Below are 19,049 nucleotides of genomic sequence, written 5' to 3' on the forward strand. Positions count from 1 at the left end.
GCGTGATTGACAGCGGCATTTAACTAGTTAACAGCCAGCCGCAGGTGGCTCTCTGATACGAGACACATGACATCTAACCGGATCAGCTGTCATGTGCAAGGAAAGAGGCGGGCTTAGCGCCAGAGCCCGCATCAAAGGCAGGGACATGACCTTGGGCATACCTATATGTCATGAAGGGGTTAATGTTCGCCAATGTCATTGAGGCTTTTTTTTTTTTAGGCTGTTTTATCAATTAGCAGTTGCAAAATGTTTTGTGCTGAATCTGTCCCCCAGATTGATTTTCTGTACATGTGAATTTTCTGCACCAATTTTGCAACATTTTTAGCGACTTTTTGCTCTAATAAAGCACAAAAAAGGTAATAGATGAAGAGCATTTTTGTATAAAATAAATGAATTACATGCTTAATTTTGAAGAATTTGGCAAATAAAAAAATCAACGAATATCAGAAGACAAAAAAAGAAAATTGACTTAAAAAAATAAATAAAATGCAAGTGATGGATCGGGAACAAAGGGCCGATTCACCAAAGCTTTTACACCAGAATTCAGGTGTAAAAAGCTTTGTAAAGTCTCAAAAGTTTTCCGCAACTCAAGGCTGCGCTGAAATGTTGCGACTTTTACATCTGTCATGCGACTGATGCGTTTTGGACATTAGTTCAGTTTAAATGTTGCTTGTGAACGCAGCCTAAGGGTTTGTTCACACACACTGTTTTTTGCTGTGTTTTTTTTTTCCCTAGGAAAAACACAATTGCCAATAAATCCAATTAAAGAATTGCCGGGTCAATAAACGCAAGAGAAAAAAAAAAGTGTGTGAATAAGATTCTAAGAATATTACTGCTACTTTAAAGAGCTGACATAAAAAAATTGCAGCATAAATGTATGAACAAGCCGTCTGGTCACATTCACACATCCATTACTGTTCTACATCTGTCAAAAACGAAGATTTTTTTTTTCTTCAGTTTGATCCAATTTTAAAAACAGAATCAGGTAGGTTAGACTGAACGGATGAAACCCACCATAAAATGGATATATTCTGATTTTTATCTATTTTTTATGGATCCTCATACATCTGAATGTGGCTGATCCAGAACAGATGAGAACCAGACATGGTCAGAGCTTAAAGGGGTATTTCCATCTCCAAGATCATATCCTAGTATGTACACACGTGGTCAAAATTGTTGGTCCCCCTCGTTTAATGAAAGAAAAACCCACAATGGTCACAGAAATAACTTGAGTCTGACAAAAGTAATAAATTAAAAATCTATGAAAATGAACAAATGAAAGTCAGTCATTGCTTTTCTGCTTACACAGAATTTAAAAAAAGTTAAACTCATGAAATCGGCCTGGATAGAAATGATGGTTCTTCTTAACTTAATATTTTGCTGAACAACCTTTTGAGACAATCACACGATTCCTGTAACTGTCAATGAGACTTCTGCACCTCTCGGCAGGTATTTTGGCCGACTCCTCATGAGCAAACTGCTCCAGTTGTCTCGTGTGTTAAGGTTGCCTTTTCCAGACGGCATGTTTCAGCTCTTTCCAAAGATGCTCAATAGGATTTAGGTCAGGGCTCATAGAAGGCCACTTCAGAATAGTCCAATGTTTTCCTCTTAGCCATTCTTGGGTGTTTTTAGCTGTGTGTTTTGGGTCATTATCCTGTTGCAAGACCCATGACCTGTAACTGAAGCCAAGCTTTCTGACACTGGGCAGCACATTTCTCTCTAGAATCCCTTTATAGTCTTGAGATTTCATTGTACCCTGCACAGATTCAAGACACCCTGTGCCAGATGCAGCAAAGCAGCCTCAGGACATAACAGAGCCTCCTCCATGTTTCACAGTAGGGTCAGTGTTCTTTTCTTGATATGCTTCATTTTTCCATCTGTGAACATATACCTGATGTGCCTTGCCAAAAACTTCCATTTTTGTCATATCTGTCCATAGGACATTCTCCCAGAAGCTTTGTGGCTTGTCAACATGTAGTTTGGCAAATTCCAGTCTGGCTTTTTTATGATTTTTTTTCAACAATGGTGTTCTCCTTGGTCGTCTCCCATGAAGTCCACTTTGGATCAAACAACGACGGATGGTGCGATCTGACACCTTTAATTTCTTTAGAAGTTTTCCTGGGCTCTTTCGTTACCATTCGTATTATCCGTCTCTTTGTTTTGTCATCAATTTTCCTCCTGCTGCCACGTCCAGGCAGGTTCGCTACAGTCCCATGGATCTTACATTTCTGAATAATATGTGCAATTGTAGTCACAGGAACATCAAGCTGCTTGGAGATGGTCTTATAACCTTTACCTTTAACATGCTTGTCTATAATTTTCTTTCTAATCTCCTGAGACAACTCTTTCCTTTGCTTCCTCTGGTCCATGTTGAGTGTGGTACACACCATGTCACCAAACAGCACAGTGAGTTTCTGTAGCCCTATATACAGGCCCACTGACTGATTACAAGATTGTAGACACAACTTGATTTAACATGTCCCTTTTGTCACATTATTTTCAGGGGTACCATCATTTCTGTCCAGGCCTATTTCAGGAGTTTAATTTTTTTTTAAATTCTGTAGAAGCAGGGTTGAAAAGCAATGTCTGACTTTCATTTGTTCATTTTCATAGATTTTTAATTTATTATTTTGTCAGATTCAAGTTATTTCTGTGACCATTGTGGGGGTTTTCTTTCATTAAAGAAGGGGTACCAACAATTTGGACCACGTGTGTAGTAGGTGTAATAATAATAATAATAGCAAATACCTCCAATTAGAAATGTAGTATAGTTTCTGATTTGCTGCTTCTTTCCTCATGTGCAGGACCTTAGGTATCCATGGTTACGACCACTGATATAGTGACAGCTAGTTGCCAGTGGTTGTAACCATGGATACCTAAGGTCCTGCAATGCCTTCACATGAGGAAAGAGACATAGCGAATCAGAAAAACTATACTATATTTTTAGTGGGAGACTCAAGTTATCAAATGCGGTCCAAACTACGGTCAAATCAACAAGTTCTGCCAGTTTTATTTTAAAATATTTGTGAAGTTAAAGGGATATTCCCATCTTCAAGATCCTATGCCAATATGTGGTAGGTATAATAATAATAATAATAATAATAGCAAATACCTCCAATTAGAAATGTAGTATAGTTTTTCAGATTTGCCATGTCTCTTTCCTCATGTGCAGGGATTGCAGGACCTTAGGTATCCATGGTTACGACCACTGATAGTGACAGTTAGCTAGTTGCTAGTAGTCGTAACTGTGGATACCTAACATCCTGCAATATCTGCACATGAGGAAAGAGACATAGCAAATCAGGAAAACTATACTACATCTCTAATTGGAGGAATTTGCTAATATTATTACTACACCTACTACATACTAGGATAGGAGTTTAGATATGGGAATACCCATTTAACCCCTTTCCAACCAGGTCAGTAATAGTACGTAGCTGCACCCTGGGACTTATGGACCAGCTATGTACTATTAAGAGTGCGGCGATCGCAGCATTGTGGGGGCAAGGGGGAGGTGATCGCTATACTCACCTCTCCTGCCGGCGTCCCGCGGTGTCTGCAGTGGCTTCCGGCTGTTGTCATGATGACCCAATGTCGCCATAACAACATCAGGGTCAACAGGAGGCAGGACGTTACTTTGGTCATGTGCAGTGCATGACCAAACTAAGGTCTCTCCTGTGTGCAGCGCTGACAGGCTGCATGGCATAGGGTGCTGCTGCTCTCTATGCCATGCAGCCGATCAGGCTGCAAAAAGTGAAAGTCCCATAGTGGGACGATGTGTTAAAGTAAAAAAATAAAAAAAAAAAGTAGGAAAGTAAAAAAAAAAAAATAATAATCCCCCAAAAATAAAAATACTACTCAAAAAAATAAAGGGAACACTTAAACAACAGAATATAACTCCAAGTAAATCAAACTGTCCACTTAGGAAGCAACACGGATTGACAATCAATTTCACATGCTGTTGTGCAAATGGAATGGACAATATAGATGGAAATTATTGGCAATTATCAAGACACCCTCAATAAAGGAGTGTTTCTGCAGGTGGGAACCACAGACCACATCTCTGTACCAATGCTTTCTAGCTGATGTTTTGGTTACTTTTGAATGTTGGTTGTGCTTTCACACTCGTGGTAGCATGAGACGGACTCTACAACCCACAGAAGTTGCTCAGGTAGTGCAGCTCATCCAGGATGGCACATCAATGCAAGCTGTGGCAAAAAGGTTTGCTGTGTCTATCAGAATAGTGTCCAGAGGCAGGAGACGCTACCAGCAGACAGGCCAGTACACCAGGATACGTGGAGGGGGCCGTAGGAGGCCAACAACCCAGCAGCAGGACCTCTACCTCCACCTTTGTGCAAGGAGGAACAGGAGCACTGCTAGAGCCCTGCAAAATGACCTCCAGCAGGCCACAAATGTGCATGCGTCTGCACAAACGGTTAGAAACCGACTCCATTAAAGGGGTATGAGGGCCCGACGACCACAGATGGGGGTTGTGCTCACAGCCCAACACCGTGCAGGACGCTTGGCATTTGCCACAGACCACCAGGATTGGCAAAGTCGCCACTGGCACCCTGTGCTCTTCACAGATGAAAGCAGGTTCACACTGAGCACATGTGACAGACGTGCTAGTGTCTGGAGACGCTGTGGAGAGCGATCTGCTGCCTGCAACATTCTTCAGCATGACCGGTTTGGCAGTGGGTCAGTAATGGTGTGGGGTGGCATTTCTTTGGAGGGCCGTACAACCCTCCAGAGGTAGCCTGACTGCCATTAGGTACTGAGATGAGATCCTCAGACCCCTTGTGAGACCATACGCTGGTGCGGTTATTACGCTAATTATTCAAGCAAATTTTACATTCAAAAAGTCAAATGGCGCTCCTTCCCTTCAGAACCCTGCCATACGCCCAAGCAGTGGTTTTCCCCCACATATGGGGTATCGGCTTACTCAGGAGAGATTGCCCAACAAGTTGCATGGTGCAATTTTTCCTGTTACTCTTATGAAAATGCAAAACTGGGGGCTGAAAAACATTTTTGTGGGAAAAAATGTGAAAATTTTATTTTTACGGCTCCATGTTATAAACTTCTGTGAAGCACTTCGGGGTTCAAGGTGCTCACCATACATCTAGATAAATTCCCTGAGGGGTCTAGTTTCCAAAATGGTGTCACTTGTGGGAGGTTTCCACTGTTTAGGCACATCAGGGGCTCTCCAAACGCAACATGGTGTCAGCTAACTATTCAAGCAAATTTTACATTCAAAAAGTCTAATGGCGCTCCTTCCCTTCCAAACCCTGCCGTGCACCCAAACAGTGGTTTTTCCAGACATATGGGGTATCTGCACGCCCAGGGGAAATTGCACAAGAAATTTTGGGGTCCATTTTTTCCTGTTACCCCTGCAAAAAATAAAAACATTGGGGTCTAAAGTAACATTTTTGTGAAAAAAGTTAAATGTTCATTTTTTTCTTCCCCATTCCAAAAATTCCTGTGAAGCACATGAAGGGTTAATAAACTTCTTGAATGTGGTTTTGAGCACCTTGAGAGCTGCAGTTTTTAGAATGGTGTCACTTTTGGGTATTTTCTGTCATAAAGGCCCCTCAAAGTGACTTCAAATGTGATGTGGTCCCTAAGAAAATGGTTTCGAAAATTTTGTTGTAAAAATGAGAAATCGCTGGTCAACTTTTAACCCTTATAGCTCCCTAATAAAAAATAAATAAATTTGGTTCCAAAATTGTGCTGATGTAAAGTAGACATGTGGGAAATGTTATTTATTAACTCTTTTGTGTGACGTATCTCTCTGATTTAAGGGCATGAAAATTAAAATTTTGAAAATTGCAAAATTTTCGCCAAATTTCCGGGTTTTTTTTTACAAATAAATGCAAGTGATATCGAAGAAATTTACCACAATCATGAAGTACAATATGTCACGAAAAAACAATCTCAGAATCAGCGGGATCTGTTGAAGCGTTACAGAGTAATTACCTCATAAAGTGACAGTGGTCAGAATTGTAAAAATTGGCCTGGTCATTAACGTGCAAACCACCCTCAGGGGTAAAGGGATTAAGGTAACGGAGACAAAGGTATTTAAAAAAAAAAAATTATGTGTGAACTGCTCTATTAAATTCTATGGGTAAGTGTGCAGGCCGGCGTGTGATTGCAGCCTAAATGGGATGGTCACAAACATTTTTGGGAAGAAGAAAATCATCCACATGTAAACATATCTTTATTTGGTCACGTGGATATCATTTTATGAAATCTTATCTGTACGCCTTGCTAAAAAAAAAAATCCGTAGCACTGCAGACATCCGCAGTACGTCACTTTTAAGCTGCAAAGGGCGACATCTGCAGTTACACCCGCAGTGAAATCTAGACAGTTTAGTGCAAAATGTTCCTCTTACAAGGATCTCTTGTGGCAGCTTGGTAACAAGTTATTATTCCGGTATAGATGTTCTATAGTCTGTCAGGCTGGGCCAAGACAAGGACAAGTGTAGCTCATGCCCCTGATATTGCACTTGTCTGTGGCCCCTTTACCGGGTGCTCTGTTCTGCGTTTATGGCTTTACTGTTGGCACATTACATATATCATATCTAGGCTATAGGCTCCTGCACTTATACTGGAGATTCTAGGGCCAGTGAGGGGCAGCCGCCATGGAGCGGGTGCGCCAAAACCTCGTTATCTAGGGTGCCAACCCCCGCTGCCAGGCAGGGCGAGTAGTTTGTATGTCCTAGGGTTACTTAGGCCCAAGGTGGTGATCCTGGGCAACACATTCACTTTATCATTTATTATGCATGTTGAGCCTTGCTGACTTAGTTTGTATGTATGTGCATGTCTACCTGTGTACGATATACTGACACCTCAGACCATAAGAGTCTACATTAGCCTATGCTATTCAGTGCTTTGAGCATAATCTATATACGTACCTTGCTGATGTGGGTCACCTATTTGTTCATGTCTACCTATGAAAGATATAGTGACATAACAAGGAATAAGGGACAAGATCAGCTTTCGGTCAGTGGACCATTTGATTGGGCCTTTCCAGTTGCCCCTAATATTGTTAACTGGTTCGTTTCTTGGCTATTTGTTCAATTTTGCTGTTTTCACTAGGGATTTATTGGTGTCTTTTTAATACAATATTAATTAATTTTATGTTTTAGGGCTGTATGTACACACTTCTGTATCCCTTACGATTTATATTTTTTCATGCATTAAAGGCGCCCCACAGTGGCCACTGTCAGGATGGATGGAGGTGTTTATTTCTGTTAATGTTGATGATTATGGCTTACAGCCAATGAAAACACAAAAGTCATAGTCATTATCTCAGTAAATTAGAATACTTTATAACAACAGCTTGAAAAATGTTTTTAAAATCTGAAATGTATGTTCAGTAAATGCCCTCAATACTTGGTCGGGGCTCCTTTTGCATCAATTTCTGCATCAATGCGGCGTGGCATGGAGGCGATCAGCCTGTGGCACTGCTGAGGTGTTATAGAAGCCCAGGTTGCTTTGATAGCAGCCTTCAGCTCGTCTGCATTGTCGGGTCTGGGGTCTCTCATCTTCCTCTTGACTATACCCCATAGATTCTCTATAATAGATTCTCTATGGGATTAAGGTCAGGCGAGTTTGCTGGCCAATCAAGCACAGTGATACTGTTGTGTGTAAACCAGGTATTGGTACTTTTGGCAGTGTGGACAGGGGCCAAGTCCTGCTGGTGAATGACATTTCCATCTCCAAAAAGCTTGTCGGCAGAGGGAAGCATGAAGTGCTCTAAAATGTCCTGGTAGACGGCTGCGCTGACTTTGGTCTTGATAAAACACAGTGGACCTACACCAGCAGATGACATGGCTGCCCAAACCATCACGGATTGTGGAAACTTCACACTAGACCTCAAGCAGCTTGGATTGTGGCCTCTCCACTCTTCCTCCAGACTCTGCGACCTTGTGGAGTGTGTCAATGACTGCCTTCTGGACACCTGTCAAGTCAGTAGTGTTCCCCATGATTGTGGAGCCTACTGAAACAGACTAGAGGGACCTTTTTAAACACTTAGGGGGCCTTTCCAGATGTTTTTTGTTAATTAATTTAATTTACTGAGATAATGACCTCTGTGTTTTAATTGGCTGTAATCCATAATCATCAACATTAACAGAAATAAACACTTAAAATAGATCACTCTGTTTGTAATGACTCTATATAATATGTGAGTTTCATTTTTTGTATTGAAAAACTGAAATAAATTAACTTTTTGATGATATTCTAATTTAGTGAGAAGCACTTGTATGTAGATTGCAAGAAAATCCCTTTATCATTTATCCATAGTATAGATAATGATGGTCTAACCTCAGGGGGGCTGGGATCGACACTAATCACTGGAACAGTCGGCACCAGACACATTGCCTGTATGTGAGTTGGATGGTCGCTCTATTCAAACTCCTCTTTAGGCCACGTTCACACCTTCAGTATTTTACATCAGCATTTGTAAGCCAAAACCAGGAGTGGGTGAAAATTGCAGAAGTGGTGATGTGTTTCTATTATACTTTTCCTCTGATTGTTCCACTCCATAATTTGGTCGGTATTTTACATCAGAATTTGTAAGCCCAAACCAGATCGTGGCCTTACAGTCATAGTGTGAGAAGGCAAATTTATAAATATATTTTTGAAAAAAAAAAAAAATGCAGTAAAGGTTTTCAAGTATTTTTATCTATATACATCGTTAAATACTGGACTGCATTTATAATGGAGATGGCAGTCTGGCAATGGATCACTGCAATAAAGGCCAGCAATTACAGTTCTTAGATGTCTGGCAAACAAGTCCTTAAATAGATTAGGATGTCCAGCGCCACCAGGCGACTTTCATTCTGTCCCAGACTGCATTCATGGAGTCAAAAGCCGGGCGGACATCCAAGATTGTGAACTGATAGTTTTTATCTACTTGGCCTCCATCATAATAGTCGATGACGTATCGGACTTCCTCTCCGCAGCGATTTACAACCCAATCGTGACGGTCAAAGGGAAGTTCATATCTGTGGAAAAGAGCGAAAAAGTAAGAAATCAGAATGGCTCCTGGACAGACAGAAAGCAATCGATGGAAGGTGTAAGATACCGTACCCCATCCAGGATCGGATGCGCGCTCTCGGGGAAAACTCTTTTGCTTTTCCACCAAAACGAACAAGACTTGGGCCACAGGGACACTCTCTGAAGAGAAAGAGAAAAGATAGGTGAGAAATACAAAAAAGGGTCATTCTTTTCTTCCATCTTCAGGAGTGCACCGCTCCCCCACCTCCTGACCTTCCATTTGCCAAGGGGGTGGTGCTCTCCTGATGACTGACAGGCTGGAGTAGTGGCATGGCTATGCCGCTGCTCTGAACCGTGCCCTCTCAAAAGCTGCCAGTAGTGGGCAGCTTTGCCTCTGCAGCATGGCACGTGTACAGGGGCTCTGCAGCTGGCCGGATCAGCACCTAAGAAATCGGCCACCTCTGATAGACCGCAGAGGTGGCCGGTAGACAAGGCAACGAGCCGTAAACTAAATTAAAAAATCTTCAAGACGGAGAGGATTTTTAATAAAATGCTTGTGATTACAAGACATTTGCAATTCTACCCGCCTCAGAAGTTATCCTTTTAGGACGCACATGAATACTTATAGCACTAGATTAAAGTGTCAGGTCCAGGCGCGATGGGGACATATTAATCAGAATAATAGTCACGTTTCCTTTTGTTTTAAAAGAGTTTCTGAAGACATTTACTTATGACGTGTAAGTAGCTGTCAATAGGTAACTGTCACCGTACCCCCGCTAGACAGATAGGACTGAGTTAGCATCAATCTATAGTAATACATCGCTGAAGATGTACAAGCAGAAAAAGTGAATGAGAAGCTGTGATACAACAAAATAGAATGGAGATAAGGGAATAAAAATAAATCAAATTAATAGCTGTGTGTAAAAGATCCCAGGATAGACAGGAGTTCCTACTTTGCGTGGAGAGCTTCCCACTTCAGGATCTCGGACCAGGCCTGTTCATTGTTCTTATTGTGAATCCTGATTATATTATTCATATCTTCAGGTTTCAGGTCATCGTCCTTCCATTTCCACCTTAAAAACATAATTAAAGGTTCATTAATCATTTTAATATAATAGATTTGTAGAAGAAATTAAATTGGGGGGCCTCCAAAGACTTTGTTCCAAGTAGATAAAAAATACTTCACGGTAGTGAACGGCATGCTGCTATGTACGTACAATGGCAGGTTGGCATGAAGCTACTTTCCAACCCATAGACAAACACTAAGATATGTATACGAGTTGTGTTACTGCCATGACCAGCAGGAGGCGCTGTGTGCTGTGGAGCTGTAGCCATGAAACATGGATATCCTGCACTACTTACCCCTTCCTGAGCATTGCGTTCCAAAACATTTGCTCTGATGGATACACCCAGTTTTTATCGGTGTTGGAGCGCGGAATAGTAGATTCTTCTCTGTTTAATGAAAGAGGGAAGGGCTGATCTGACGCTGGAGACTGGTTCGGAGGGGGCATCTAAAGAGACAAATAAATGTTTATTAGTGGTCTCTTAATTCTTAATTTAAAGATGTTGTCCTACAGCGGACAATTTAGGAACCTAATTAAAATAATAACCGTGTAACCTCACCGCCTGCAGAGGCGCCGTTCTATCGATGACAACACAGCTGTTTGCGGAGAGCGATGTGACCGTGCAGGCTGCAGGCAATCACCGGCCGCTCGCCTTTACTATTTCATCAGAGGGGATGTCCGCTCTGATAGAATAATGAACTGCAGGAAAAGATCGGCTGCAGCCTGCATGTGCCAAGAAGTCCTACAACTCTCCAGGAGCAGCGTAGTAGACATCGCTAGAACGGCTCCACTGCAGGAGGGGAGGATTTGCTGTTATTAATTTAATTGCAGTCTGGAAGTGGTTAAACTGGGGCTGTCCAGTAATGGGCAAACCCTTTAAGATGAAATCCTCCGTCACATTTCAGGGGCTTCTCTGTAACATGGAAATCAGTTTTAGATATTGTTCGCAAAAACGATGTTACTGAGATGTGATCAAAGAAAAGAGAGTAAAATAAACCCTAGGGAGAAATCTAAACAAGTAAGTGCTCACGTAACATCTACTCTTATCTCGCAACCCCCAGCTATTCTTTGCCAACGTGGAGATGAAAGTGGATCTAAAACCCGCGCTGCCGAGGATCCAATATACAATAGGAGACCAGATACGGTTTTATTTGTCAACGCGTTTCGAGGTGAGCATACCTCCATCAGGATAAATCACAATGTGGTCATCGTTGTGGTTTGTCCTGATGAAGAGGTCTGATCACCTTGAAACGCGTTGACAAATAAAACCGTATCTGGTCTCCTATTGTATATTGGATCCTGGGCAGCGCAGGTTTTAGATCCACTTAAGTTTGCTGACTATCTGTTTGGTGGCTCTGCAGCAGCCATCTTTGCTTAAAAGCTAATTACAGGGTTGTGACTTTCACAACTCCCCCAGGTGAGCAAATCCCGTTTTACTCTTTCCTTTGTAATCCGGATAAGACCCTATTGCGCTTATGGTCATTCCAGTTTTTATCCAAACCAGTGATTCTTTGCCATTTTTTCCAGTGACTTTAATTTTCACCGTCACAAGAAAAAGAGCCTTGACTATTTTACTTAGTAGTTTGAGTTTGTTTTTTTTGCAAGCCAAATTGTATTTTTAATGCCACCTTTTTATTTGCTACATAAATTTTATTGAAATACTTTTTTTTTTTTTTTTCTTTTATGGGAAAGGAAATAATTCTCCAAATTTTAATGATTATTTTTAGTTGTCATTGTTCCAGCATTCACTCCGTGGTAATACTGACATGTTAATTTTACTCAGCAGGTCAGTATGACTTCAGTGATAAGTTTTTATTGTGCTTTGATATTTTACAAAAAAAAGGTTTTGGGGGAAAAAAAAATACATTTTTGTGGGTCACCATTTTTTATGCCGTTTATTGTATGATAAAAATGACTCGTCAACCTGATTCTCAATGTTAGTACAATTATGGCAATAGCAAACTTCTATAAGTTATTATTATTATTATCATTATTATTTAAATGGTGAAAAAATTTGGAAATTTGTTAAAGAAAACAAAAATATGTGGTTTGTGTCACCATTTTCTGACACTCGTAACTTTATATTTCTGTAAACTGAGCTTGTCTGTGTGGAGAGCTGGCGTTTTTATTGAAGCAATTGTGGGAAACATACAATGTTTTGATATTTTTTATATTTGATAGATCAGTCCTATATGGATGCATCAATACCAAACTTGGTGGCTTTTAGTACTTTTTTTTTTTTTTTTTTTTTTTTTAAGAGGGAAAGGAAAATGATCTTATGTTTTTAGACTTTCAAATCAATGTTTTTATTTTTTACAGTCAGTTTTGATCTATTTAAGCATTTAAACCTGCGATTGTTTGATTTCTTGTACTGTATATTGCAATATCATAGGATTGTGGTACCTAGAGAAAATGACGTTCACCTATGACATACAACCACAGCCTGGGCTTCGCAAGAGGACTAATAAGGCAACCATAGGGAGGGGGCTTTCGCAGACCCCCAGTTGCTTTTAGCAACCCATCTGCACAGTGTTCACATTGTGCAGGAGAGGGGGGCAATATCAGACATCCCTGTGGCAATTAGATGGTTAAACAGCAACAAATCGGAGCCAACGCTACAGGCAGATGTCGGCTGTGTAACACGGCTGTGATCTGCCGGGTGTGGTGGGGGCTCAGCTCCTGAGCCTACTACATATGTACAGGCCTGACACAGGACATACAAATAAGTCCTAGGTCAGGAAGGGGTTATAAGCAATGCAGGTAACACCATAGAAATATGTAAAGGGAAATACTAAAGCTGCCAGACCTTTAACATCAGGAATACCTTCCACATAATCTCCTCTTACCATATTGCTGGGGTCAATGTCATCTTTACCGCTCGCTCTCATGGGGCACTGGACATATTCGTAGGCTCTGTCTTGATGACCGGGACCGGAGCAGCTCTCTGCTTTCTGGGAAGCTTCTTTGTGCACTGGACATCCCGTCGCTTTATTGAAATATTCAGAATTATATTACAGTGTATACAGAGCATTGCATTCCTATTCAGTAACTATGACCTGGAAAAGATGGCGGAGTAATACTCAAAAGGACAACTGACCCTGGAGGGTTTTTTTATGGATCATTTAGGTGATATTTAGTAATAGCTCCCCCACAATGCTGCTACAATAATACTCCGAGGATTTTTCATATGCAAACCGGCAGTGTATTCATTAAAAAAATATACTGAAATGCTGCATACTTACAGGGTATACTCACACGGGTCAGCTCCGTGGCAGATTTTTCCCCCCATATTTTGCAAGTAGAATACCCAAAATGTATTACAGTAGCTACAAAGTGGAGGAGTTTTTATCCAAACCGTTACGCAGCCTCGCTCAATTCACTTGTATAGAGCGAGACTGGACAAGTCTAGTCAGAATGTGGCCAGGAGTAGCAAATCGAACACTTGTGGTCACATGACCGCCCGGTCTCCCTGCCGGCACCAGAGAATCCTGCCAGCGTGCAATATGCGAGCTGTAAGGATTCACAGGTCTGCAGAGTGAAGAAAGCAAGGAATAAATAAAAATAAAAAATCATAAATACCTTCCATCTTTTTTTTATGCATCGGACATCCTGCAGGAGGCGACGTGGTCAAGTCTGTATTTTCTGATACAGCAGGTGAAGGGTGCGGAGTAGGTGGGGCTGATGTCGATGTGCCCATTGTACCTGATAAAACATACACACACTAAATATATGTTCCTTGGCCTTGTGCAGTTCAGCAATCTATACATGGACTGGACTATTCTGTATGCATGGACGGCATACGGCGGATTTACAGGGAAACAACAATGCACATCATTGGAGTAGTTCAAAACATTTTAATGATGGTCCACTTCTATAAAAATAAATCGCAGCATGCCCTACGTTACGATTGCCATAAAGACACCAGCCGCATGACGGCAGTTCTTAAATTAATCCATTGAAACTAACAACCCAGAAAACAGTAGATGGCCTTGTACGAATTTAAGTAAAAATTGCATGCCATAAAGATGTCATGTGGATTCTATATTGTACATATAGATGGTGATTTTTCATTATTGTTTCCCCACTTTCTGAAGTCACTAGGCTTTAAAAAAAAAATCCTGAGATGTTAATTTTTTTTTTTTTACTGTCTGCGAAGCCTCATAAAAGGCCATTTTACTAAGAACACTCTCCTCAACAAAGCTGCACCAAGACAGAGTTATGGAAATCACAACCTACAGTACATTATGCCACCCTACAGCATAATTCCGGGAGTTAGACCTGTGTGACGCTCCCTTGTTGAGGCCTCTTCTCCAGACGAATCTCCAGCTAACATCGCATCAAAGACAAAAGCAGGACTCATCGCTGAGGAGGACAGACCTCCACTCCAGCCTCGCTCTGCACCAGGATCACCTTAGAGAGCGATGGCGTGAGGTTAATGGAACATCTAGCTGGAAGTCAGTGGAAAGCCCAATGTCGAGCTAATGGTTTGTGTAGACACTGATTGATGCCTTAGGCTTGGTAATTGACATCTACTTTCACTTGCAGTACAGAATCAATCAATCGTGGAACCACTGGTACGGCCATTTCTTTAAAGTGTCCAAGGAGTCATTTTTAAACACGACAACATCAGGTTATGTGTTGTTCATGCTACTATAAGCTGCATGTGTGGCCTAAATGTACTACCGTGGCCAGCAGCGTCTCCGGACTTGTCTCCCAACGAGCACATCTGAGACGTCATTGGTCGGCAATTGCAGAGGGAGCTGCCAGCAGCAGACCTTGATTATTTGCCCAAGTGCATTCAGGGTGGCAGAACATTCCTCATACAACCATTAATAACCCCAGTGCTAGCAGCTAGGTGCAAACTGTGCCGATTGGACCAATGACGTATTATTAGGTCATATGGCGATCGCGCCCGCACACAAGCGGTGTGGGGCGATCGCCGCCGGGTGTCAGCGAATACTCACACACCCGATGCTACGTGCAGGGAGCGGTCCCGCACCGCTCCCGGCACATTAACCCCCTCAATGCTGCAATCGAAGTCGATCTCAGCATTGGGGGGCCAAGGGGAGTTGATCGCAACACTCACCTCCTCTCCCGGCCTCCAGCACTGTCTGCCGCGGCCTCGCGGATGTCGTCATGACGACCCGATGTCGTCATGACATCAGGGTCACCAGACGGCAGGAAGATATTTTGGTCATGCGCAGTGCATGACCAAAGTATCTTCTGCATCTGCAGCACTGACAGCCTGCATAGCACAGGGATGGTGTGGCATTCCTGTGCTATACAGGCGATCAGAATAAAAAAAGTGAAAGTCCCATAGTGGGACACAGAATAAAAGTCCAAAAAGTGTTAAAAAAAAAAAAAAATGAAAAAAATAAAAATAATAAAAAATTAATCCACCAAAAATAAAAATATAATGTACCCATCAATAAATATTATGAAAAAAAACAAAACAATAAAAGTACACATATTTTGTATCGTCGCGTCTGGAACGACCTGACCTATAAAACTGTCCCATTAGTTAACCCCTTTAGTGAAAATGGTAAAAAATAAAAATAAAAAACGAGGCAAAAAAACAATGCTTTATCATCATACTGCCAAACAAAAAATGGAATAAAACGCAATCAAAAAGACGAATATAAATAAAAATGGTACCGCTGAAAAAGTCATCTTGTCACGCAAAAAACAAGCTGCCATACAGCTCCATCAGCCAAAAAATAAAAAAGTTATAGCTCTCAGAATAAAGCGATTCAAAAAAATATTTTTTTTCTATAAAATAGCTTTTATTGTGTAAAAGCGCCAAAACATAGAAAAACGATATAAATGTGGTACCGCTGTAAAAGTACTGACCCAAAGAATAACGCTACCTAATCAATTTTACCACACGCGGAACAGCATAAAAAAAACAAAAACAATTCTGGAATTACTGTTTTTTGTTTATTCTGCCTCCCAAAAATTGGAATAGAAAGCGATCAAAAATTGTTAAGTGCCTGAAAATGGTACCAATAAAAACGTCAAGTCATCCCGCAAAAAACAAGCCATCATATGACTCTGTCGGCCAAAATATGGAAAAATTATAGCTCTCAAAATATGGCCATGTAAAAACTAGATTTTACAAAAAAAATGCGAGGGGTGCAGTTTTTAGAATGGTGTCACTTTTGGGTATTTTCTGTCATAAAGACCCGTCAAAGTGACTTCAAATGTGATGTGGTCCCTAAAAAATGGTTTTGTAAATTTTGTTGGAAAAATGAGAAATCGCTGGTCATCTTTTAACCCTTATAGCTCCCTAACAAAAAAAAAAAATTTGTTCCAAAATTGTGCTGATGTAAAGTAGACATGTGGGAAATGTTATTTATTAACTATTTTGTGTGACATATCTCTTCTGATTTAAGGACATAAAAATTCAAATTTTGAAAATTCCAAAATTTTAAAAATTTTTGCCAAATTGCAGTTTTTTTTCACAAATAAACGCAAGTGATATCGAAGATATTTTACCACAATCATGAAGTACAATATGTCATGAAAAACATTCTCAGAATCAGGGGGATCCGTTGAAGCGTTCCAGAGTAATTACCTCATAAAGTGACAGTGGTCAGAATTGTAAAAATTGGCCTGGTCATTAACGTGCAAACAACCCTCGGCGGTAAAGGAGTTAACCACAACTCTGCAGACAGGTTCCCATTAAAATGAGCACTGCAAAGCTAAGCCTGGTCTCACTTTACCAATGGTATTTGTACAAGACGTGCATTAACAGTGTTTAACTGGAAACATCTAAGTTTAGTCAATTATTAGATTACAGAAGAGTTGTAACCCGAGGTAGGTAAATGCCCCATTTGCACTGAATGAATATGAAAACCAATAAAAAGACGAGCTGGGAAGATAAATTATTGAAAATTGGATAAATCTTTATTAGTGCAATTTTTACATAAAATAAAAGTGAATAAAAAGGGGGAAGTAAGGTGGGAATAAAATATCCAACATGGAAATGGCAGGTATGCAAATGGTGGGTGAGCAACAAACAAAATGTATAAAATACATATAGGAATATCAAAGCATGGTAAATAGATCGCAAGAGATGTACCCTGGTAAATACTCAGATATAGAGACATGGCAATGATAAATATCAAAAGTAAGGAAGAAGGTGTAAAACAAGGTACAAATCACAAAATAAAAATAAAGTATATATGAGGAGGTGCCAACACTATGCAAAAATCCCTTAAGAATAATAAATATAAAGTGCAAAGATGCAAAAAAAAATTTTGTTGAAAACAAACAGTGAAGCAAATACAGAAATGCTCACACACCCCACCTTACGCAAATTTTACTAATGCTTCATCAGGTGTCAGGGCCCCTGCGCATACATGATCACTATTCCACTCAGCATGCAGAGCAGGGGTCTAGGGACCACTCTTAGTAAGTGAGGGTGATCCATGTATAAGATTTATATAAAACTCTTTAAAGAGTTTGTCCCATGTTCTGTCTTAAGAGGCACACTGCTCCCCTGTCTATCTACTTGTTAGGGGGGAAAGTTTGCTCCTAGTGATTGACAGTTTAGACCAGCGTTGCAGTCCAAAAATGGATGAGCTACAATGCTGTTAGCGGAGGCAGCTTTGCCTCTGAATCATCAGAGGTGCGCTGGGGGGGAGTGAGAGTGAATCTGCGCTCCTTGCCTAGGAGACCGGCTACTGCTGACAGACTACAGAGGTCACCATGGCAACAAGCAGTAAACAATCAAATTAAAAATCCCTCCATTCTTGAGAACAGAGAGGATGTTTAATAAGAAGTTACAGTGGTTAGTTTTTACGAGCCATTTTTCTAATTTTACCCATTTTTGACAGTGAGAATAACCCTCATTTTTGCACAATTGGAAACACTTTTACCAGACTAAAAATCATATAAAACACAATAACCACAGTATAGAACAGTATATAGGGGACAGAAACATGTCTGTATATACGCCTTATATGTTTGGGGCATACGTCTTTCCAGGTATGTGAATGTAATCAGCAGCTTCTCCTGCCTTACACAACTGGTCAGAGAGAAGAGATAGTGATACAATAAGGAAATAATCTTCGATCCCCCCCAATGCTCCATCTGGGGGCTTCAGCTGGGACCGGCAGTGATGACATCCCGCTCATCAGTCACCTGGTCCTGTAACCTGTGGCCCCCGCGATCTGGGGACTGAATGCACTGGATGTCATCATGAAGCAGTGGAGGCTGCAGGGGCATCGCTTATATTATTTCCATACTAATCCCTTATTTCCAAACAGTTTTGAAAAATTAAAAGTATTGGTAAGTGATCCCCTTTAATTAACTTCAGAGGTTAATTATCTGCTAGAATAGATGTGTGCTGACCTGAGAGGTCACCAGGACATGACAGGGGGCAGCACTGTGTCATGTGTCCTGCACCGGTAGAGGTCACGGTCACAGCTCAGTTTTCAGCCTCCATACACTGAGCTGAGGCCTCCCCCTTCTACAACTGGAGGTTTCCGCACTTCCTGTCTCCCCCACTCACGCTCCTCTTACCGGAGACCAGAGAGACGTCCTCTCTGAAGATCCCCCAGCTCTCCTGCACGAGGACCGGTCGCCGGCAAATGACGTCACGGTTTATCGCACATGCGGACTGTCAGGCTGTGGCTGTTGTCTAGGTAACAGGTGTACGAGCGCGTCATGCCAAGCGGAGGCGGTCACGAGCGGCAGGCGGAGTTTGGTTCCAGAATGCCCTGCGGCTGCGGCACGTTGCATTCTGGGAACTGTAGTAGAGGCTGAGCAGCGCGATGCTGCACTGGGCTATTTGTGCTCTGCGGCTGAGGCGGACACTCCGTCACCTCGTCCTCTGCACATAGGCCTGTCCCACCAGTGAGCCGCCAGCAGAGATACTATCACATACATAAGTAGTCGGTAGCATTCACCTTCAGCCGCCCAGACTCGTGTAAAGGGGTTGTCTGGCCTAAAGCAACAAAGTCTGCAGTCACACTATATGCC

General features: G+C 41.5%; 1 protein-coding gene across 1 annotated transcript; it reads right to left on the reverse strand.

The window, feature by feature from the left end:
* Positions 1-8,663: 8,663 nt before the first annotated feature.
* Positions 8,664-18,743, reverse strand: HCCS (holocytochrome c synthase). The gene is made up of 7 exons (XM_073643240.1): positions 18,591-18,743; positions 13,644-13,766; positions 12,911-13,050; positions 10,363-10,511; positions 9,954-10,073; positions 9,094-9,180; positions 8,664-9,008 (listed from the first exon to the last, which is right to left on the reverse strand). Exons 2-7 carry the CDS (start codon positions 13,759-13,761, stop codon positions 8,810-8,812), a joined length of 813 nt encoding a protein of 270 aa, XP_073499341.1. The 5' UTR covers positions 13,762-13,766; positions 18,591-18,743; the 3' UTR covers positions 8,664-8,809.
* Between the last annotated feature and the right edge of the window lie 306 nt (positions 18,744-19,049).

The sequence above is a fragment of the Phyllobates terribilis genome, unplaced genomic scaffold, assembly GCF_046119375.1.
Source record: "Phyllobates terribilis strain yellow unplaced genomic scaffold, ASM4611937v1 Scaffold_8__6_contigs__length_399053987, whole genome shotgun sequence".
Taxonomy (NCBI): domain Eukaryota; kingdom Metazoa; phylum Chordata; class Amphibia; order Anura; family Dendrobatidae; genus Phyllobates; species Phyllobates terribilis.